The sequence below is a fragment of the Curcuma longa genome, chromosome 9, assembly GCF_044706935.1.
Source record: "Curcuma longa cultivar G26 ecotype Majalengka, Jawa Barat chromosome 9, ITB_CL_G26_1.1, whole genome shotgun sequence".
Taxonomy (NCBI): Eukaryota; Viridiplantae; Streptophyta; class Magnoliopsida; order Zingiberales; family Zingiberaceae; genus Curcuma; species Curcuma longa.
Window position 1 is genome coordinate 8,633,184 of NC_133869.1, and position 20,481 is coordinate 8,653,664.

Genomic DNA, 20,481 nt, shown 5'->3' on the forward strand with positions numbered 1-20,481 from the left:
TGTTGTTATATATATCATTATAATTAATTAAAACACTTATATTTGTGTTAAAGAATCATATTCTACTGGTGGGAAGTCAAAGAAATTGTATAAAATTAAATCATTTGAGCATTTTGTAACCATACTGATTAATTGGATTTTGGTCTTCAAGTTAATTAATACCTGGTCGATCTAACCTAGCATTAAGGAAAATATCATGAAAAACAAAATAAGAACAGCTTTTAACAGTGCAGTTAATTTGGATGACTAGCCAGTTGCCTCCCAATTAAAGCTCCTTTATGATAAGCTTTTTTGTTGGTGCAACCTCATTCAATGCAGTTGAGAGCGAGAGAGAGAGAGAGATCCATTTGTTTTGATTTCTTCTTCACAAGCAATCCCTGCGTATTTTTACTTTTCTTTTGTTTCATATATTGATATCTTTAATTTGCTGACTAGAGTAACTTGATTCTTCCTGCTGTCTTGTCTGACAGCTCTTTCTTGGAAGAAGAAATAGCAACCTGTTCCTGTAATATATAGTCAAAGATCTAAAATTAAGAATCGAGTGGAAAAAATTGATAGGATAGCATTTCATGGGAAGGCCGCCTTGCTGTGACAAGGAAGGAGTGAAGAAGGGGCCATGGACGCCAGAAGAGGACCTTGTGCTCGTCTCCTACATCCAACAACATGGCCCTGGCAACTGGAGATATGTTCCTACAAACACTGGTAATTAATTTCCTCTTCTTTAATTTCTTTGAGGATTCGATCGATCGGTCTAAATTAGGGTTTTCTCGATCCTGCCCTACTTCATTATTAATCTGCTATTTCTAGGGCTGCTGAGGTGCAGCAAGAGCTGCAGACTCAGATGGACTAATTATCTGCGGCCGGGGATCAAGCGTGGCAACTTTACAGATCAGGAAGAGAAGCTCATCGTCCATCTCCAAGCTCTTCTCGGCAACAGGTACACGGATCGATCGATCGTTCCTTGCTTTTTTCTCATTGTTACTACTGTTTGTGTTTCGGCAGGTGGGCAGCGATCGCCTCGTACCTTCCTGAGAGGACGGACAACGACATCAAGAACTACTGGAACACTCACCTCAAGAAGAAGTTGAAGAAGATGCAGAATAATTATCCTCTTCAAGATGGCAGCCTCCAGCACAACCTCTCAAAGGGCGAGTGGGAGAGGAAAGCCCTCGCCGACGCCATGGCCTTGCAAGCCAAGCCTAAAGCTCCCCTCTCGTCCGCCGCCACCGCTTCCACTGCCGCCGCCAGCAGCTATGCCTCGAGCACTGAGAATATTTCGCGGTTGCTCCAGCAGGGATGGATGAAGAAGCATACTCCCTCACTTAAGACTATGCAATTAGGTGGCTGCGCCTCTGCGAGTACTGCTGCACTTAGCAAGAAGGACTTTTCGGCGATGGAGTCCTCCTTGTTTAGCCTTGATGACTCGCCGTCGGCGGGGGTGTCCGACACTAGCTTTTCTCATGATGACATCGTCAAGGCGGCGATCCTTCCCACTTCTGTGTTTGAGACTTGGCTATTGGAAGAAGAAGAGAACTAAGTGGTCGATCGATGCCATTAATTAGTTTGTGTGCTTAGCTTGTTGTTACAATGAGTTGTGTGATGGATCACAAAGATCACCTCAGCTCATATAAGAAAACTAAGTGTAAATATATATAGATAGATATAGGTTGTCAAGTGATGCATATTTATTCAACCTATTAGTAGTACATACTAGAGGGAATATTGCTCAAGAAATGTGTAATTATTATTATTATTTTTTATTTTTAGGGGAATTATGGTAGTTTAATTTGGGTGATATAAGTGGGAGCATGTGCTTGTGGCTTGAGCTTTTGCATTGATGTAATAAAATGTAATATGAGTACTTTGTGTGTTCTTCTATTGTATTGAAAGATCCTTATAAATCATGATTTATGTATACAATTAGACACAACAGTAGTAGTTACTTTTCTCTATGATGCTATAAGTTATAAGACAATTGATTTGGTACTTTCGATCATTGTTTAGCTATATATCTTAGCCATTATATGGATCTTTGTCATACAAATTATGTTGGAGGTGTTTATATATCCTCTCGAGTTCGGGCATCATTGAGGAGGAGGTGTTTCTCCTCTCGAGTGTGGGCATCATCGAGGAGGAGGAAGTTATGTTGAAGAGGTGTTTATATATGATCCTCTCAAGGAAAGAGTAGAGAAAAATATAAGTTGCACATATATAGTAAACTTTGTTTTGGGGTTTTCATGAAGAACAAGAACTAGTAATTAAGCCACATAAGCCACATAAGCAATTGGAGTGCAAATGAATTGAACATATTACCTTTTGCGAGCAGCAATTTGGGTAGCTAAATTGTTTTAGCCAAGACTATCGAACATATAATATTTTATTTGATTGTTACAAATATAGCCAAATTCGAAATGAATTATTTTGATAGTGATTTTAATTTAAATATGCTCAAATTAAGGTTTGAATAATTTAAACTGAATTTGAATTTAAATCATTTCGAACTCTAGTTCAATTATGCTCAAATCGAGGTTCAAACAAGTCTAACCATAGTTAAATTTTATTTTGATCTGACCAAAATTATTTATATTTTTGAGCTTTAAATAGAATTTGAATATCATTTATATTTTTTGAATTCAAACTCAAATATCAATGTTTTCATATTATTCGATTTGATTTGATTTGTTTGCACTCCTATAGGCAACAATATAATATAATTAATAAAATAAAAAAATATATAAAATCTTATAATCATTTAAAGCACCATAAAATAATTACTTTACAATTATTTCAAGTTGATCATCAAGTACGATGAGATTAATCTTGAAAAATCTTATGGATAAAACTCAGCTAGTTGCATCAATTTTTTTTTATCAAAAGTCAAAAATGAATTTTGTGAGCACAAACAAGCTACACAAAGGAGTAACTCCGTACCAACCTCTAAAAAATGATCATTTAACTTTTGAAATTGCATATCAATAATGTCATAGAATAAATCAACATGATAGTGATGCAAATTTGTCACTTATGATGGATTGCGATGGAATATTGTAAATCAGTAGAAAATCAATTTCAATGTAATTATATCTATCTATAAATATCTTTATGAAATAGTGAGTTTTAGTAGACTACTTGATTTTGAAGATTCATTGTATACTCTTTTATCTAATGGGCTCATCATTTAATGATTATGTTTTTATTCTTAAATATTTTTTTAATTTCATGTATCATTTTTTGGGGTCTAGTGTGGACCCCACACTAGCTAAGCCTACATTAGCTCCGGCCATTATTGTGATATAATTGCATATTAATAGTCACATTAGTTGCATAGTTAATAAATAATAAAAATCATAAAAAAGTACTACTACATTATATTGGATTGAAAGTGGCTTCCAACTAACTGAGTTGGCTGCAATTTGAATGACAAACTGCAGTTTCTCGATTTACTTCCTCATAGAAGAGAGAAATTCCACCTTTTGCAGAAAAAAAATTAACAGCGCTGCAAAGGAGTTCATTAACAGAAAGGGGAAGGAAGGGAAAGAGAGGAGAAGTAAATTATTTATATATATGTTCCTCTTTGTTTGGTATGGATGGAAGATTGTTAATTAATGTAACATGTGTTACCTTATTTAGGAGGAAAGGAAGAGTTTAAATATATAAAGTTGCAAAAATACTCTAACTTTTTAAAAAAACCAACGCATGTAAAGGACGAATGAGAAACTATAAAATTATGTCAGTATTGTATATAGAAGCTGGAATATGGAAGGTCCTAAAATAGACAACGCATGTTCTTTGGATAAATCTATGCCTTGGAGGAGGAGGAGGAGAAGATTAGTGTTATCTGTCTCTCTGTAAAATTCTGTCAGTATTACATATAGAAGCTGAGATATGGAAAGTCTTAAAATAGACAACGCATGCTCTTTGGATAACTCTCTGTCCTTAGAGGAGGAGAAAAAGAAGATTAGTATTATCTATCTTTATCCTCTTGAGTCTTGTCCTCGAAGAGATTTACGGCGAGGGTTGGCGCCGACGTCGTGGATTGTGAACAGTTGGACACTGGATGGTATTGACGCGCGTTGTGTGAGGAGCGACGACGCAAAGACGAGATACATAAATAAATAAGTTAATTTAAAAATTAATATTTTAAAATAGGAATAAAAGTGGAATAAAATATTTTTGAATTTTATTTCCCATTTCTTATATTCAAATTGGAGTGTAAAAAATTATAATGATTCATGAATATGCAAGAGTAAAATTTATCATTTCCTCTTCTTCCCCTCCTTAATTCACTTCCATCCTCAAAAATTTTCTTTTCCTTATTGACCCTTCCCTCTCCTTCTTTCACCTTCTCCTAAACAGAGCGTAAGGGGAAAGGAGGGTGAATACTAAAAAATCTGAAATAGAAATACTAACTCAAAAGGAAATCTTAATTAAAATTTTAGATAATGCAATGGATAATAAAAATTGATAAGCAATGTCAACAAAAGTCATTTAACTTTGTTTTGAATTTTCAAATCCTACCTCATAGTCTATATATTATTCCTTTTGAGTGGTCCTACTCTTATATCAAATGTAAAATTAAATGTAATGGTCATGAGAATTAATTCTCCATTTATTACTTAAATAAAAAATATTAATTATCAAATAACAAATAAATTAAATCTCTAATTGTCATAGTCATTTTATTCTTAAATATTTTTTTTATTATTGAAGCGTCAATTTGAAATCAACTTAAAATTTTTTTCCATCAAGCGTTGTTTGTATTATTTAGAACCACTTAAAAAAATCATGTAAAAAACATGTTTGTTACACACTTACGTACACATTAAGTATTACAATTGAAAAAAAAGTCAATAGATCAAATATTATATTATATAAAACTCTTAAATCAAAGTTAATTGGAGCATGAGTTGAAAATTGACTTGACTATTGTTTTAGATATAGAGAATCACATTTTAGTTTTTTTTTTTTACCCCCGGAGCATAGCTGAGTTGGTTATGTCAGAGAAAATTTACAGAAGAGGACAAGGATTTGAATCTCGACGAAGTCGAGCAATACTCTTCTTGCATCGTGACCAACTGTAATTTTTCGATTTATTTTCTCATAAATGGTCATGAGATTGATCATGTGAGGCCAGTGACAGATTTCTTTTTTTTTTTAGAAAATAGAAGAATAACATTTAATTTTTGAATTAAAAAGAAAAAGAAAGAAAATTTTGGACCGAATGATTTAATTGTTCAAATCAAATTCCGTTGAGGATGGTTCCAGGAAGCAACGTTTTCTTTTCTCTCCTTTGATTCCACCAACTTTCCACGCCCCCGCACCTTCCGCCCTCTTTCCCTCCCCCACCTTGTCTCCCTCTCTTTAAGTAAACGCAAGCCCCGGGCCGCCCTAGACAGACGGACAGACTTCTTCTTCTTCTTCTTCCCTTCTCTCAACGCCATGGAGAAGTCGTCGTCGCCCGCCGCCGCCGCCGCCTCTCTCGCTCTCGCTGACCCCATCCTCCTCCTCCTCTTCCAGACCCTCTCCTTCTGGTTTAACCTCCTCCGGAAGCTCGCCCTCCGCCTCCTATCCTACCGCCGCTCCGCCGTCCCCAACCTCCACAATCTGGAAGACCGCCTCGATCTCGCGCCCGAGGACGTGGCGGCGGTCATGGAGGCCATCGGAGTCGGGAGGGATGGCGCGGATGGAGGGTTCGAATTAGGGGCGGGGGACCTGGCTGGGATGTTCGTGGAAAGAGCGCCCAGCCTCGAGGAACTGGAGGCCGCCTTCCAGGTGTTCGACGAGGGGCGTGATGGGTTCATCGACGCCGCCGAGCTGCGGTGCGTGATGGCCAGGCTAGGGCTCGTGGAAGGGACGGGGATCGACGCGTGCCGGAGGATGATCGCGGTGTACGACAAGAATGGCGATGGCAGGATCGATTTTGAGGAGTTCGTCGACTTCATGGAGACTACCTTCGTCTGCTGACGATGATTCCATTCATTTTTTTTCCTTATTTGGGAGAAAAATTAATTTAATTTTTTTTTTCTCCTTCGTGTTGATATCGAAAACGAAGGATTTGATCCATCAAAAGTGGGAATACAAAACATAAAACATGTTTATGTGCATGGCCGCGTGTAAATTGAGTTGGCTCGCTCCTTTTTGATGAATCAATTCAAAAGAATTGAGAAATTATAATCGACCATGACAACAAAAAGAATTTTAGTTAAAATTTAAATTTTTGTTCTCTTCTATAATTTTATTTTATCATAACCAATTCAATTATATTTTAGTAAAGCTTGAATTTACTTTGTCTAATAAGGTTAGGATTACATTTGGATACATATTTTAATTCAGTTCACCATAAGCAATAACTTATGCTTGGTTACCATTTGATTTTTTTCCTACTACCTCAAACATGAAGCATACAAATTAATGGTCGTTGCCTGAAATTATGAGTCATTAAGAGGTGATTAATGGTCATTATTTAGGTTAATTGTAGAGGATTAATAGCTATCATGATTTTTTTTTATACTAGCTATAATGATTTTGAGTTTATGAATAGAAGCTCTTCCCTAGCAAATGGATCATCTAGCAACAAGTAAATTGTCTTGTCTTCCTCTATTCTTTCTTCGACTTCCCAATCCTCTTCTGTTCTTCAGTGCTCTAGTGATAGAGTTTGGCTGACACACATGGAACAATTCTGGAGCATTGATTTGGCGTGATCAGGACAACATGGAACCTTCTGGATAAAAAAGATTGCTTGCAGCAGACTGAGGGATCGTAGGATTAAAAGCATCTGCAACGCGCTGTTAATCGCGCGTTAACAGCGGACGTGGAGGAGCGAGGAAAGGACGTGGAGGAGCGAGGGAGGAGTGAGGTATTTAACGCGTTCAGAGTTCTGAGTTAATCGGTGACTTCATGCAAGAAAAGTCGAACCTGATCGACTACCATTGAGCCCATGACGTTATAACACCAGTCGTGGGCTCTAAGATGCAAGTACATCTAAAAAATATAGGACTTGAAGGAAGAGGGCTTCGAGGTAAGGGCAAGCTAGAAGGGCAAGTTTTTAGTGAGCACTGACCTGTACCAATGGGGCACAAGGGTAGAACTTAATTTAGGTGGACTCGGCCTTAGGAGGTCATCATAATCGGTGTTCAATTTGTATATATGGTAGATCCTACACAATTACACACACACATCAAATATAACAATAGACCTAACATAAACTTTGTCCAACTCATCAAGAATTATCAATATAAATGTAGTTATTGTCCCCGGATCATAATTGAATTGGTTACGACGAAACAGAATTGCTGAAATGGGTAAAGGTCGAATTTTGACGAAATCGAGGCAATGTCCTCCTTTGTCGTGATCAACTGTAGCTTCTTGATTTACCTCCTCACAAATGATCGTGGGATCAATCGTGTGGGCCGCTGGGGTGGTAGATTATATCTTATGTTGAAGTAAAAAAAGATAAAAGTTCTAACATCAAATACCAAATTTGACACGTTATGCATGTTGACTTCGTTAATGAGTCAAAATCCTAATTCTGACACATTTTATTCAACTCTGATAGCTAGAGATGAAAGATGCACCAACAATATACTAATTATTTATTTGGTGCAACCTCCAAAATCAATTCTAACATGAATAACAAGTTTGTTTAGATGATTTTCTAAGTTGAAAAATCTCAATTTAGCTTTTTCTTCCTTCTATTAATTGACTCGTGCTATATCCTAGTCAACTGCTTTTTTGAAAATCCTAGTCATGCTAATATTAGAAAATCATCAAAATTTCACAAACCTCATAAATTTTTTAAAATTTCCGGAGTGATTTGTTTAACTCAATTTCAATAAATGAAGGTTGAAGATAGTAAAAGCTATAAAAGGAGGATAAAGAGGAGTTTTTGAAGGTTAGAGAACAAAAATATTGATAATATAGTCGTTCTCATGCAATCAAAAGCATATGTAAATCTTTATAAGAAAAAACTGTTATAAAAGATTTCTCTACCTTTGAAAACTATTAGCAATTCACCAAGGAGTCATAGGTTTGATCATAGCAAGCCGATCAAGATGAGCCAACTGTGACGAATCAATCTGAGTCAATCAGAATGAGTGGGAGGGTAGACAACATGAGGGAATGGATAGATCAAGGCATGTAAATCATGCCCCCAATAGGTAAAATAAACCAATTGGGCTAAACAAGTCAATCAAGCTAAGCAAGTTAGGTGAACAAACTAGTCAGCTTGGTTTGACTATAATTAATTAATCAGACACACCTAGCCAACCAATCAAGACAATTATACTAGTCGAACAAGTCAAAACAAACCAACCAATTAATTGAGTTAATCGACACACTTAGCATATGGGTCAAGCAAATCAAAGTGATAAGGACAAACAAACCAATTGAGCAAGTCAAATTAATCAACATAAACAAACACAATTGAGTGAGACATTTAGCTAATCAATATAATCAAGTCAACCAAGCTAAATGGTCTAATCAAATAGATGATAATGTGGAAATTGATAGATAATTCATAAAACATAAGCTTGATGCAAGATTGATAAACATAAAAATTCACTTACTCAATAGAACAAATTGAAGGCCATATTGATGAAGGGATTCCTACTCAAGAGTTTAGGGGTAAGTGGAACTGAAGAATATTCATTAGACATTAGTTCAATGTTCATTCATGTTCTGGGCCAGCCAAATGAAGTCCAAGATTTCCTCATCATTTATCCAGCGAAGTTCTTAAACTCGGTCCACATTTTTGGTATGTAATCCAAAATTTTCACAGGTAGTTGAGGGCATTAAACAATTACTAACAGTGCATGGTTGTTTAATTTAGTCATTCTAAAAACGCTAGTGCATGAACTGTTCCTGCTTCCAGCCACTTGACAGCCATATCTACCAAATTAATATCCCTGCCTCAACTTCTCTTCGTGCCGATTCTTCTCGTCCTGCAAATAGGTTGCTAAAAGTGAGCTTCTTCACAAATTTTGTAACAGAAATGACGCACTGTTCTTATGATGCATTACAGGAATGGGAACCATGCTATTCATGAATCATTGTGTCGACATAATTGACAATTTGAATTTAAGAGCATAATTTTCACCAAAATAGACTTTAGGAAAGCTAAAGAAAAAACATGAAATTAGAACAGCGCTAACATATTTTACCGAACTAGTCATTGATAGGACATTCAATCCTCCTCCATGATCAGTTTCATTACTTTTGAATGTCAATGTTCATATGAGAAGGAATGATGTCGTTCTTGGCCTCAACCTTTCATCAGGCTAGATTAAAGATCGTGCTTTCATCCTCAGGAAAGGGCACAAGAAGATACAAACATGCTCTAGATGATTAGAAGGTTTCCTTCATCAGCCAAGTTGGTTAATTAAACTTTGTATAACCTTTTGCATTGTTATAGGATAGTAGAGCTCATAATAAAGTCCGTTTGCTTACTCTATTGCTGGTGTTCTATTTTCAAGTTTCTTCTTCAGAATTCAATAAATGTAATAATGAATTTTCATTTAAGAATGGACTCAATAGTTAAAATAACCATGGGTGATTTGTTGGCTTCTGCGAACTCAATTCAATCTGTTTCATGATTTTGCAGAAAATGGCTTACAGATAATTTTGTAAGATTCAGTTTTAATCAAACATAAATTCAGCAGTAAATGTCTAGATGAGTTAAATTTTTTCTAACCAATTAGTAGCCGGATACATTTCAGGAGTTAACAAAATAAACAACTCTACTTGAAAAAGGAATGGGTATTGAGCACCAGACCTCAAAAGATTTCTTCAGATAGTCAAGCTCCTTGTCAAGATCATCAATTGCCTGTGTATAAGCTTGTGTCGGAGAAGACTGACTCGTTGTTTGGATCTGGAAAGAACAAACCGATTTTATTTTCTCTTTTGCATGAATGCATACTAAAGAAAAAAAATTGATGTAACACCACATTGACTCCTCAAAGCACACAAGACTGACAAAATTGAATTCTAACCAATGCATATTCCTTGTTTGCATTAATTGTGTTCTGATCTAATCTATAAGAATATAAAAAATGACTGTAATACGTACCCGAACTATAATTTTGTACTGCAGAGGATGAGGGAGCTTGTAGCCTGCGAAGAGCACATTAGGGTCCCTGTGCAACTGCCTACAACGACAATATGTTTAAAGGATTTTCATTTTTTTAAGAAAAAAAAGTAACATTAATAATAAAATGAAAAAGTCACATTCGAAGGATGTTTCCTATAGTGTGTTCTTCACGTTCAATAGTGAAAGCAGCTGCATTAACAATCTTGGTGTCCCTCTCATATGAAACCCTATTTTTCAAGCAAAAGAAAATTCACATGATAAGGAACCAAAAGATGCTTGACAAGTCAGAGTAACCAAGCTACAAACATCCAACTTGTTTCATATCACCAAATAAGAACTAATTTATCCATAGTCAAGCAAAAGCATTGACAAAGAAATTGGGGCAAGAGGAAGAAAACAGACTAGCCGTTTTCCTTACTTTTTGGTGCCTTCAGGCACAACGAATCGCTCATAACGGTCAGGAGCATTCATCCTTCTCTGCCTCTAGATATGAATGGGAAAGAGAAAGATGTGATTTGCTGCAAATCAACATAAATAGAGATTGAGATAATCACATGACACTAAATGGCAAACATTCATAGAGCAGAACATCATCAACAATGTCATGCCCTGCTCAATTTGGGTCCACCAAATGGTGGACTTTCTTCAGAGTGCATGATTTGAAGTAATGTCAGGGCAAACTTAATTCAAGCACATACCTCCAACAAGGAATCACGACCTGGGTAGAAATGTAGTCGATTGAGAAACCAACCTGTAATTAAAGACAAAAAATCATCAATAATAGTGAATACAAATGTGCACAATGGATCAACAATAAATGCAAATGAATTAAATTTCTTCTAGAAGAATATCTAAGTAGCATTAACAAGATTAAGTTACCAATAGTTTTAAGATATCACCAATTACCAAGTTATCACCAATAATCAAGCTTTATCACCAATTATCCAGCTTTAGGTTCTCACCAACTAATAAACTTTAAGCCAACAGTGATTAGCAGCTTTATGTTAACATCAATTGTCAGCTTTAGGTTATTAATAATTATCCAACTTTAAGTTGACACCAATTCTCAATATTAAAATTATCAACAATTTATCAACTTTAATGGTACATTTACTTGCATTGAATGGAGAGAGAGGAATTTCAGAGAAAGGAAAGAATGAATTCATGAAGAAAAGGAGAGAAAGAAAGTAGGGTAAAAACTTGATTACTTCAAGGGCAGAAGGGAAAGAAAAGAAAGCCTTGTTTCCACCATTCCTGTGCGTAATTAAAAAGAAGGGAAATAAACAAATAGTAAAAGATTAAAATACCCTTAACCAGTTTCATTACGATTGATATAATCGACTTGTGTCAGTTTGAGATCAATTTATGCCATCTCAATTATAGCACAATTGGTTTTGGATACAATTGGTTCTCATTTAAGGAATCGATCTTGGGTGTAAATTAAACAACAAATCATGGAATGGCACATTTGTAAATAAGTAGATTAAATCATTTAAGTAAATGGAGAGTTCATACAAGGAGAGCAATTATACATTGTAATGCTATAATAATCTCTCTCTCTCTCTCTCTCTCTCTCTCTCTGGCACTCTGATTCTCTTAGATGTTGCTCCATAGCCACACCACTCATCGTCAACTCATCCCTTTTCTCTCAATTCAACAACTTTCCATTACAAAAGGTGGCTCTTTGAGGGAAAAAGAGGGGTCTCAGAACCAAGTCCAAATTACAAACACTACTCACAAGTGGACTCAATCCATCGCATGCACCCATAACAGATGGGTATCAAAGCCAACCATGGACAATGACATCATGCAACACTTTCTTGATAAATCTAAATAGACAATCAAAGTGTTAGCGAAGATTAACATCGATTAAACACATTAAAAAAGAGAAGCAAAAAAAGCTACCCGCAACTATCACATCATTGGCAAAGAAGATGAAGACCGAACAAATGGCCCTCAAAAGGATTGAAGAAGATTTTCACAGACCTAACTGTAATCCCATATGACCGAAGCACTTAGACGCATAAGATCACACTAGTCATCCTTTCTTAGAGCTCCTCCCTATGGTATAGGACTAGCCAGGGGACCAAAACCTTTAAAAAAAGCTATATGCAACTATCACATCATTGACAAAGAAGATGATGACCGAACAAATGACCCTCAAAAGGATTGAAGAAGATTGTCACAGACCTGACTATAATCCCATATGACTGAAGCGCTTAGACGGATAAGATTACACTAGTCATCCTTTCTTAGAGCTCCTCCCTATGGTATAGGACCAGTCAGGGATGCAACATTGAAGATACTCTTCCTTACCTATCTAAGTGCAAGCGCTATTTAAGGCACAGTCATTGAAATGCCAGGGAAGAAGAAATAATGCAAACAAGGTAGTGAATAATGTGAACAAGGAAACAACTATCACGAGAAAGAAAATAATTTTGAAGAAAATAAATTAAAGATAAATTTCAAAATGTTTCATGCACGATAAAAAGAAAGAAATTGAAAATCCTCAAGAATCGAAAATATTTAAGATTGATGCATCTACAATAAATGAAAATAAATTGAAAAATATTCAAGATTTACACATCTACAATAAATTTGAAATTTAATTCTTGTTATTTGTTAATTAATATTTTTTTAATAATAAATAGGGAATAATTATAATGTTTATTAAGATTAGCATATTTTATTTATTTAGAATATTTATTTCTATATTTGCTATTGAGTTAAGTCTATAAAAGAAGTCTAGAGTCCTATATTTTAATTATCTTTGAATTAATATAATTTTTAATTTAACTACTCTAGGTGAGGTTATTTGCATATTCACTCCATCAATTTCATCCTAAGTTCCAAGACTCTTATGGTTAACACAATTAGCCATATTTTTCACCCTTAATTATCAAGCAACCTTGATCTACTAGTCTAAAGAAATTAAACAAGCAACAGCTGCCGGCAACAGAAAGGAGAAAGGGAAATAACACCTAAATAGCATGATTCTTGCTTAACTAAAACTCTTCAACAACCATACTTGATTTCTATGATAATGCTTTAAGAATCAGCAGGGAACTGCTGCCTCCGTCACACATCAAAGTTTGCTCCCCTTTCAAGCAATCCAGCTGGCTTGCTGTACCACTCCATCGAGTTCTGTTCTGTGCAAAAACCACCACCTCAGTACGAACCGTATCACTAGCATAAATCCACCTCCCCGGCAGCATCCCACAATGCACCACTGGAAGTGAGAGCTTCCGATCGAAGATCAAGCGACTGTAGCCATGAAGCACTTCCCAAACTCTTGCACCATTTCCCTTCTGCTTCTAGCTGCCTTCGCTTACCAAACTCTTGCTCAGACAGCCACAGCTCCGGCCCCTGCAGGCCCCAAGAACATCACGGCCATTCTGGAGAAGGCTGGCCAGTACACGACATTCATCCGCCTCCTCTGCAGCACGCAGCTTGGCGACCAAATCGACAACCAGCTCAACAACCCCAATACCGGCCTCACCGTCTTTGCTCCCACAGACAACGCCTTCTCCAACCTCCCTCCCAGCACGCTCAATTCCCTCTCCGACCAGCAGAAGGTCTCCCTGCTCCAATTCCATGTTCTGTCTACGGCCATTTCGATGCCACAGTTCCAAACGGTGAGCAACCTGGTGAGGACACAAGTGGGGGATGCTAACGACGGCAGGTTCCCGCTGAACGTGACGACGACCGCAATCCAAGTGAACATCTCCACCGGCGCGGTCAACACCCCCATTTCGAACACCATATTCTGAGGTGGTTCAACAATTTGCAGCACCAAATTCGAATTATCAAACTAGATTGGCGTAGCACTAAATTCAAATGTCAAACTACCCAGGAACACAGACAAAATTGATGGAGTAAATAAACAAAATAACCTCACTCAAAGGGAAAATTCTTGGCACAAAAAAGTCAAAATGGAAATTATATTAATTCAAAGATGAATCATCTTTGAATTAATATAATGATAAGGATGATTTTGCAAAACTATACCAAAATTTACTTTTTATTACACATTAATGACAAAGCTTTCTCCAATGATCTAAATAGATCTATGTGGAATAACACACTATTATAAGCGCTAGAGTGGGTACCAACTCGACTACGCCCTCTAATGGATCCCAGGGATCTCGGGTTCAAGACTCAACTACGGCATACTGCAGGGGTGATTTGCCTCCCGTGAGTAGAGGGCCAGAGAAAGGGGTTGTCTGGATGAGCCACCGCAAGCGCTTTCCGATTTACTCGGGTGGTCGGTGGGAAACTTCCGTCGGATTGGACCGGTTATCATAGGATTAGTCAACGTAAGCTAGATATCTGGTACCAACTAAAAAAAAAAAGTGGTCCAATAATATCCCTCTAATGCTTAAGTTAGACTCTGATAATCCAACTTGAGAGAAAAAATAAAATGTATTGGGAGAGAAAATACGAGATTAAGGAACATATCCCTTTACCTTTACAAATGTTACCTTTTTTATATAATTGGTCTATTGGGTCCTACAAGTGGTTGTTTCTTAGAGCACAGATTGACAACGGTATGCCCAAGGATGGTCTAGGCTGTGCAGACCATTCCCATGTCAGGTGTTTATCAAATTATAATTTACTTGTCTTAGGCATATGCCTTGATAGCTTTTTCTATTAGGATGCCCACCTAATTATGGTCGGTCTACTCTAGTCGTACTTTGTAGGAGGCAAGGTTGTTCTTGCAAAAGCATGCCTAAAGACACCTAGGGCAACAAGGCAAAAGAGATATGGGAATTGGAAGGGTGAATTATATGCGGAGCTCAGCCACAACCTCGAGTAAAGCTTTGTGAGCCTACGATGATGGTCTAGGCTTGCACAAACCATTCCCACTGTAGTCTCCATGTTAGGTGCTTATCAAATTATGGTTTACTTGTCTTGGGATACCTTCTTCTAGTAGGATGCCCACTTAATTATGCTCAGTATACTCTATCGTACTTGTTGGACAATATTCCACAATCTAGTTACCGGAAATACCATGGATGTTCTAAATTGAAATTATAGAAAACCAATTCAGACTTATTTGTTGAGATGGTTTGAGTTGATAATCTCAAGCTGTAAGCCTGGGCTAATTAGGCCAAGTTGTTAGGAATTCGTTGACTAACTGTCGAGTGCTCTGAAGCGCTTCCTGAGTCTAAGTGAGAAGTTGAGATATTGAGTCTAAGTTAGGAAGTCCAGTGCCCAGTCGACCGAGTTGCCCAATTGCCTAGTCTAAATGGCTCGTTGCCTGAGCGCCTAGTCGGGAGACCAAATCCCACAACCGCCAAGTACCTGAGTTGTCGAATGTTGAGTACCGACTTGGACAAGTCGCGCCAAGTCATCGAGTCACAAAGTGCAGTCTCCGAGCTCCCAAGTACCAAGTGGGGCATCAAGTGCTCAGGAGTGGAGTCACAATGCTGAGGAGGACGTTCGACCGGTAAGGAATCGAGGCTGAGTACTCGGGAAGTAATCCTGAATCCGAATGGGTCGCTGCCACCTAAGCGACGAGTCAGAACAATGACGAAACCATGTCAACAACCAAGCATAGGTTGTTCGTGACAAACTGAGCATATACCCTAACGTTATAACGGGTAGACCTATCGAGTGGTATATACAACAAGGGAGAACAAAGTAGATGGAGTTTCAATTTTTCATCTGTATCCTTTCCTCCTGCTAGTAGCCTCCCTATATAGGGGCTCCAATCCTCAACCACATTTAAATGGCCGAATAAAGGTCATTCAATGCTTGAGTGTAAAGATAGTCGCCGACAATCAATGGTTAGCCATTTCTATCCGATGATTACAAATTCGTCATTAACATCCAATCATTTCAGATCTGGCACATTAATGCGTCTGCTACCCACGTGAGCAAGAAGCAAAAAGAAATTCGGGTCGCAAATCTCGGTTGATTCAACTTGGGCAGACCTAACCCCATTCAATGTGTGCAAGTAGTGCTTGGACACGAGCCATGTTGGGTTAATGCAATCTTAGCCCTAGATTCTCACCCCCTCTTGCAGGCTACGCATGCACATGCATCCACAGCTTCCACAATTGCAATTTATTTTAAACCAGACTTAATGTCACTCAAACTCACAATGTGGAACTAAAGTCTCATTCACAATGGAGTCGTTTTCCATCCACCACTTTTTCATTCACATTTTCCAACATAGCTTGGGTTTGAAGGGGCAGTGAAACAATTCAAGTATCAAGGGTATCCACCTACCGACCAACCTGATGACTTTTTGGACTATGAGGTAGCTTTACTTAACTATCCTCCAAAGGCCTTCAAGGCCGAATTAGATTAGGATCCTTATATTTTATCTATAATGTCTTAAAATTAGCCTTATAATATCTGCAATTTGAAACATTATGCTTTCTGGATCACTTTATTGTGTTAGCATCCTTACATGGCAAAGTACTTCTAAATACACTTTGATGCTAAAACTTGTTAATTTGCATCCCTTAATGAGTTATCTAAAGATCAAGATATTTTTATCCATAATCAAGCCTAAGACTTCAAGTATATTGGTGGGCTAATGCTCCAAAAGAATTTTAAGTAAACAAAGCAAACATCAAGTGTGTAATCGAGCTAAGAACTTGAAAACTTATCAATCACTCGCATGCTTAACTATACTGAGGATCCACTCGAGTTGTCAGATATGTAATCGCACTAAGGATTCGAACAGTTGTTTGTGGGTCGAACTTCTCAAGTATGAATCTCAACCAAGGACTCCGAAGGTTTGGCAAATCAGTTCAGGCTTTATCCCACACAACTGAGTCAAGGACTCAGAAGATAGCCAACTCGGGATTGGATTTTATTTTATGCAACCAAATTAAGGACTTGGAAGGTTACCAATTCAGTCCGAGCTTATTTTTAGGCAACTGGGTCGAGGACTCGAAGGGCTTACCAAATCAGTTCGGGATTTATTATGCAATCGAGCAAAGGCCTTGGAAGGTTGCCGATAGACTCAGAAGGTTGTCGACTTAGGGTCAGGCTTTACTACGCAACTGAGCAAGACTTAAAAGATTGCTAACTCAATTCGGGCTTATTTTTGTGTAGCCTAGCCGAGGATTTAGAAGGCTTGCCGAATTAGTTTAGGCTTTATTATGCAATCGTGCCAAGGACTCAGAAAGTTGCTAAATCAAGGTTAGGATGTACTATGCAACCGAGCCAAGGACTCGAAAGGTTGTTGACTCGGAGTTGACTTTTATTTTACAGAACAAGTCAAGGACTCAGAAGGATCAAGCCGTTTTTCATTTATCATCAGTGGTGTGGTCTTCTGGCTTCTGTAGAAGCATGGTGATCTATTGGGCTACTTTGTCGTTGAAGCACTTCTTCCACGGTGGCCCGAATCAGCTGCACTAACGAGTGTGATCTAAGGGGGCCTCTCCCCCTTCTAGAGTAAAGGCGCGAGGCGAAACCCCCCCTCTGACTGGTAGTACGGTGTGTGTGTACCATCGACAATATCTTAATCTCAGATGTTTCCCACAGACAACGTGAAGCTCCTAGCTGAGTAACGTTGATGACCAAATGCTTTTTGCCTTCTCCATACCAAATAGAAGTGTTCATGCTCAAAGTTTCTCCATACCGAATAGAAGTGTTCATGCTCAAAGTCAACACAAAGTTAGAGGGTATCGATCTAGCCCTGGCGAAGACCCTCTGATGCTAAAGTAAGATGACGAGAGTAGAAAATAATAGAGTTGTAGTAGATGATGTTGGACAACGTGGCTGAGTTACAGGAATATTCTGAATTTGAAATTACTGAAACAACTCAGACTTATCTATCAAGATGACCTGAGCTAATAATCTCAGACTGCCAAGCTCGACTAGTTGGGTTGCGTTGCTTGGTTATCCGAGCTGAGCTGCCGAGTGCCCACGCCATCGATTGCTTGAGTTGTTGAGTGCTCAAGCAGCCGAGTGCTTGAGTTGGTCGAGGAGCCCAAGCACCAAGTTGAGTTTGGGTGTTGACAATTCTCACAAGGGTTTGTGTTCTCTTTTAGGGAATTATCCTAAGTTTCCTTATGATATCTCTAAATTTCAAGTTGTCTATTGTAAATACCATTAATAAATTTTAATAGGGGATAACAATTTGATAAAACGATAAGTGTATAAAAGGACAAGCAAAATGTAAAGGATAATGATCAAGCAATAGAGATATATAGAAGGATGCAATTTATTATTTTCTAATAGATATAATCACATTATTATTTACTTATTATCATAAGCACTAAAGCAACTTGTAACATTAGTCAATATTTGAAATTAAATTGTTAATCAACTTTCTAATCAAACGGAAAGGTACTTTGAATTGAATCAGAAACAAGCTCAGACATTCCTTAAGTAAATGAACACAGCATATATTCTCTTGAATGGAAGCTACACCTAATGGTGTATATTAATCATGCACGAAGGTGATTAAAAGGGATCGAGTAAGAAAACTCCACCTAAATCGAAGTCTCTAAGCGCGTGCACTACTGTGTAGCGTCGGTGGGCCACAGCGACGGTGCGATGGCGGTGACGCGACGACGACGGCGCTGGAAATCACTATAGGGAGGTGGCTGTCGGCGACGGAGGCAACAGCAGCTACACTGGTTGGCGGCGGCGGAAGCGTGGGCGAAGGGTTTGAGGGTGAGCAAAATGGGTTGAGGAAGATTTAGGGTTACGGCGACAGAAATAGGAAAAAGGCTGGTGAAGGAGGAAGATAAGGTTTGCTCCCGTGCGTGTTTTCTTTTTTTTTCTTTTTCTTTTTTGGCACTTTTACAAAAAAAATCTAGAATGTTTTAAAGTTTATAACTAAATCCTTTTTAATTTAATTAAAATTTTCCTAATATACAACAATCTTCTTCACGAACCATTTATCATTTTGACCATAATATATAAAATTACTTTTTTAATTTTTTAGCATATATTGGATTTTTTTTAGAACATTCGCGAGTACAACTTCATTAATTTTTTACTTATTTTTATAAAATCCTTCACCAATTTAAAAAAAATTCTTACAGTGCATTTAAAATGAAGATAGAAGTACAATTTGTCTCTTTTTTTCTTTTTAGATTGATTATGCATTACATTATTAATATGTTGGGATGACCCCATCAAATTTTTATTCCTTCTCTCACATATATGAAGCAAATAGGTGGTTCTATCATTTTAGTAAGATTATTAAGCAAATAGCTCTATCATAATAAAATCTTTAAGAAAAATTATAGTAAATTTATAGGTGGTTCTATCATTTTAGTAAGATTACTAATTATATACAATTTGATAAAATAACTTCTAATTTGTTTCTAAAAAGTTAAAACAAACCCTAGAAAATTAAACTCAAACAATTAAAAGAAGGAAAGATAATAAAAGATGAACCGAGCAATACCTCGTGGAATATGGCAGAAATAAAGAAGGAAATAAAAGAAGAAACTCCCTGCAATAAAAATATGAAGCAACATATAAGAAACCAATGTTTATAAAGAAAGTGCTTTGTTGCACAACAAAACATTTTACAACTTAAAATGTATAACAGAAACACAAAGAAAAGTATTAGTTCTACTTTGTCATTAGCTATTTTGGACAAAAATTACTCATTAGGGGGATACAAGGCATGATACTTCATTAACATTCTGGATAGCTATCTGTACAATCTTCACAGTGTTATACAGCAAAAATCCCTATTATGCAGGTTTAATATTGCTATGTTGCTGAAGATTACAAGACTGAAGATGATGTGGACTTACAAATTTATTTATTTTTTTAAATGCAGAAGCTGCATTTTCTTTTTGTGTTAGAAGTCTCAAGGCTCCATTAGCAGAAGCTAACTTACACTATGTCCTATTGGTAGAGTTATGAACAATCATGATTTATTATAATTATAATAGCACGAAAGCACGAAAGCACCCGATTTCATTAAAAGACTGAAGATAGATTAAAAGTCACCCAAAAGCACGAAAGCACCCGATTTCATTAAATCGCCCGAAAGCACGACCTTAGTTCCGAAAAAAATCAAAAACAAATTTCTCACCTTGTAAGAGCTCCTCCTGCTCGTTCGCTTGGCCGCGTACACAGGCTCCCACGACCGGCGTTGGTGAGGGGAGAACAAATGCGAGGAGTCGCTAGGGTTTTGACGATTTGCAAAGCGGAGAACAGATGCGAGAGGGGCGGAGCGGTGGGTTTTGGAATCGCGAGTTGCAAAGGCTAGGGTTTCGGAGATGCGAAGGGTCGGGGGGTTTTGGAATCGGGAGTTGCAAACGACGAGTTAAAATGGATCGATGGGGATTAAAGGGGTATTTCTGTTTAAATGTAAATATTGAAGGATATTTTTGTACTAAATTTGTTGTTAATCCCGGATTTATCAAATACCTTAGTCTGCTTAGGTAATCAGATTACAGGCTTAT

The 20,481-nt window shown here is 37.4% G+C and overlaps 3 protein-coding genes across 3 annotated transcripts; 2 read left to right on the forward strand and 1 right to left on the reverse strand.

Annotated features, from left to right (window-relative positions):
- The first annotated feature begins 510 nt into the window (after window positions 1-510).
- On the forward strand, window positions 511-1,772 carry LOC141834742 (transcription factor MYB96-like). Its single transcript, XM_074722086.1, has 3 exons — window positions 511-702; window positions 808-937; window positions 1,003-1,772. The coding sequence occupies exons 1-3, from the start codon at window positions 570-572 to the stop codon at window positions 1,535-1,537; spliced, it is 798 nt and encodes a 265-aa protein (XP_074578187.1). The 5' UTR covers window positions 511-569; the 3' UTR covers window positions 1,538-1,772.
- Window positions 1,773-8,535: 6,763 nt separating this feature from the next.
- LOC141835107 (DNA-directed RNA polymerases II, IV and V subunit 11) lies at window positions 8,536-20,320 on the reverse strand. Its single transcript, XM_074722534.1, has 8 exons — window positions 20,109-20,320; window positions 19,467-19,514; window positions 10,783-10,835; window positions 10,503-10,602; window positions 10,222-10,311; window positions 10,064-10,142; window positions 9,770-9,865; window positions 8,536-8,939 (listed from the first exon to the last, which is right to left on the reverse strand). Exons 4-8 carry the CDS (start codon window positions 10,553-10,555, stop codon window positions 8,895-8,897), a joined length of 363 nt encoding a protein of 120 aa, XP_074578635.1. The 5' UTR covers window positions 10,556-10,602; window positions 10,783-10,835; window positions 19,467-19,514; window positions 20,109-20,320; the 3' UTR covers window positions 8,536-8,894.
- LOC141835397 (fasciclin-like arabinogalactan protein 11) lies at window positions 13,357-13,908 on the forward strand. The gene has a single exon (XM_074722855.1). It carries the CDS (start codon window positions 13,357-13,359, stop codon window positions 13,852-13,854), a length of 498 nt encoding a protein of 165 aa, XP_074578956.1. The 3' UTR covers window positions 13,855-13,908.
- Window positions 20,321-20,481: the final 161 nt, after the last annotated feature.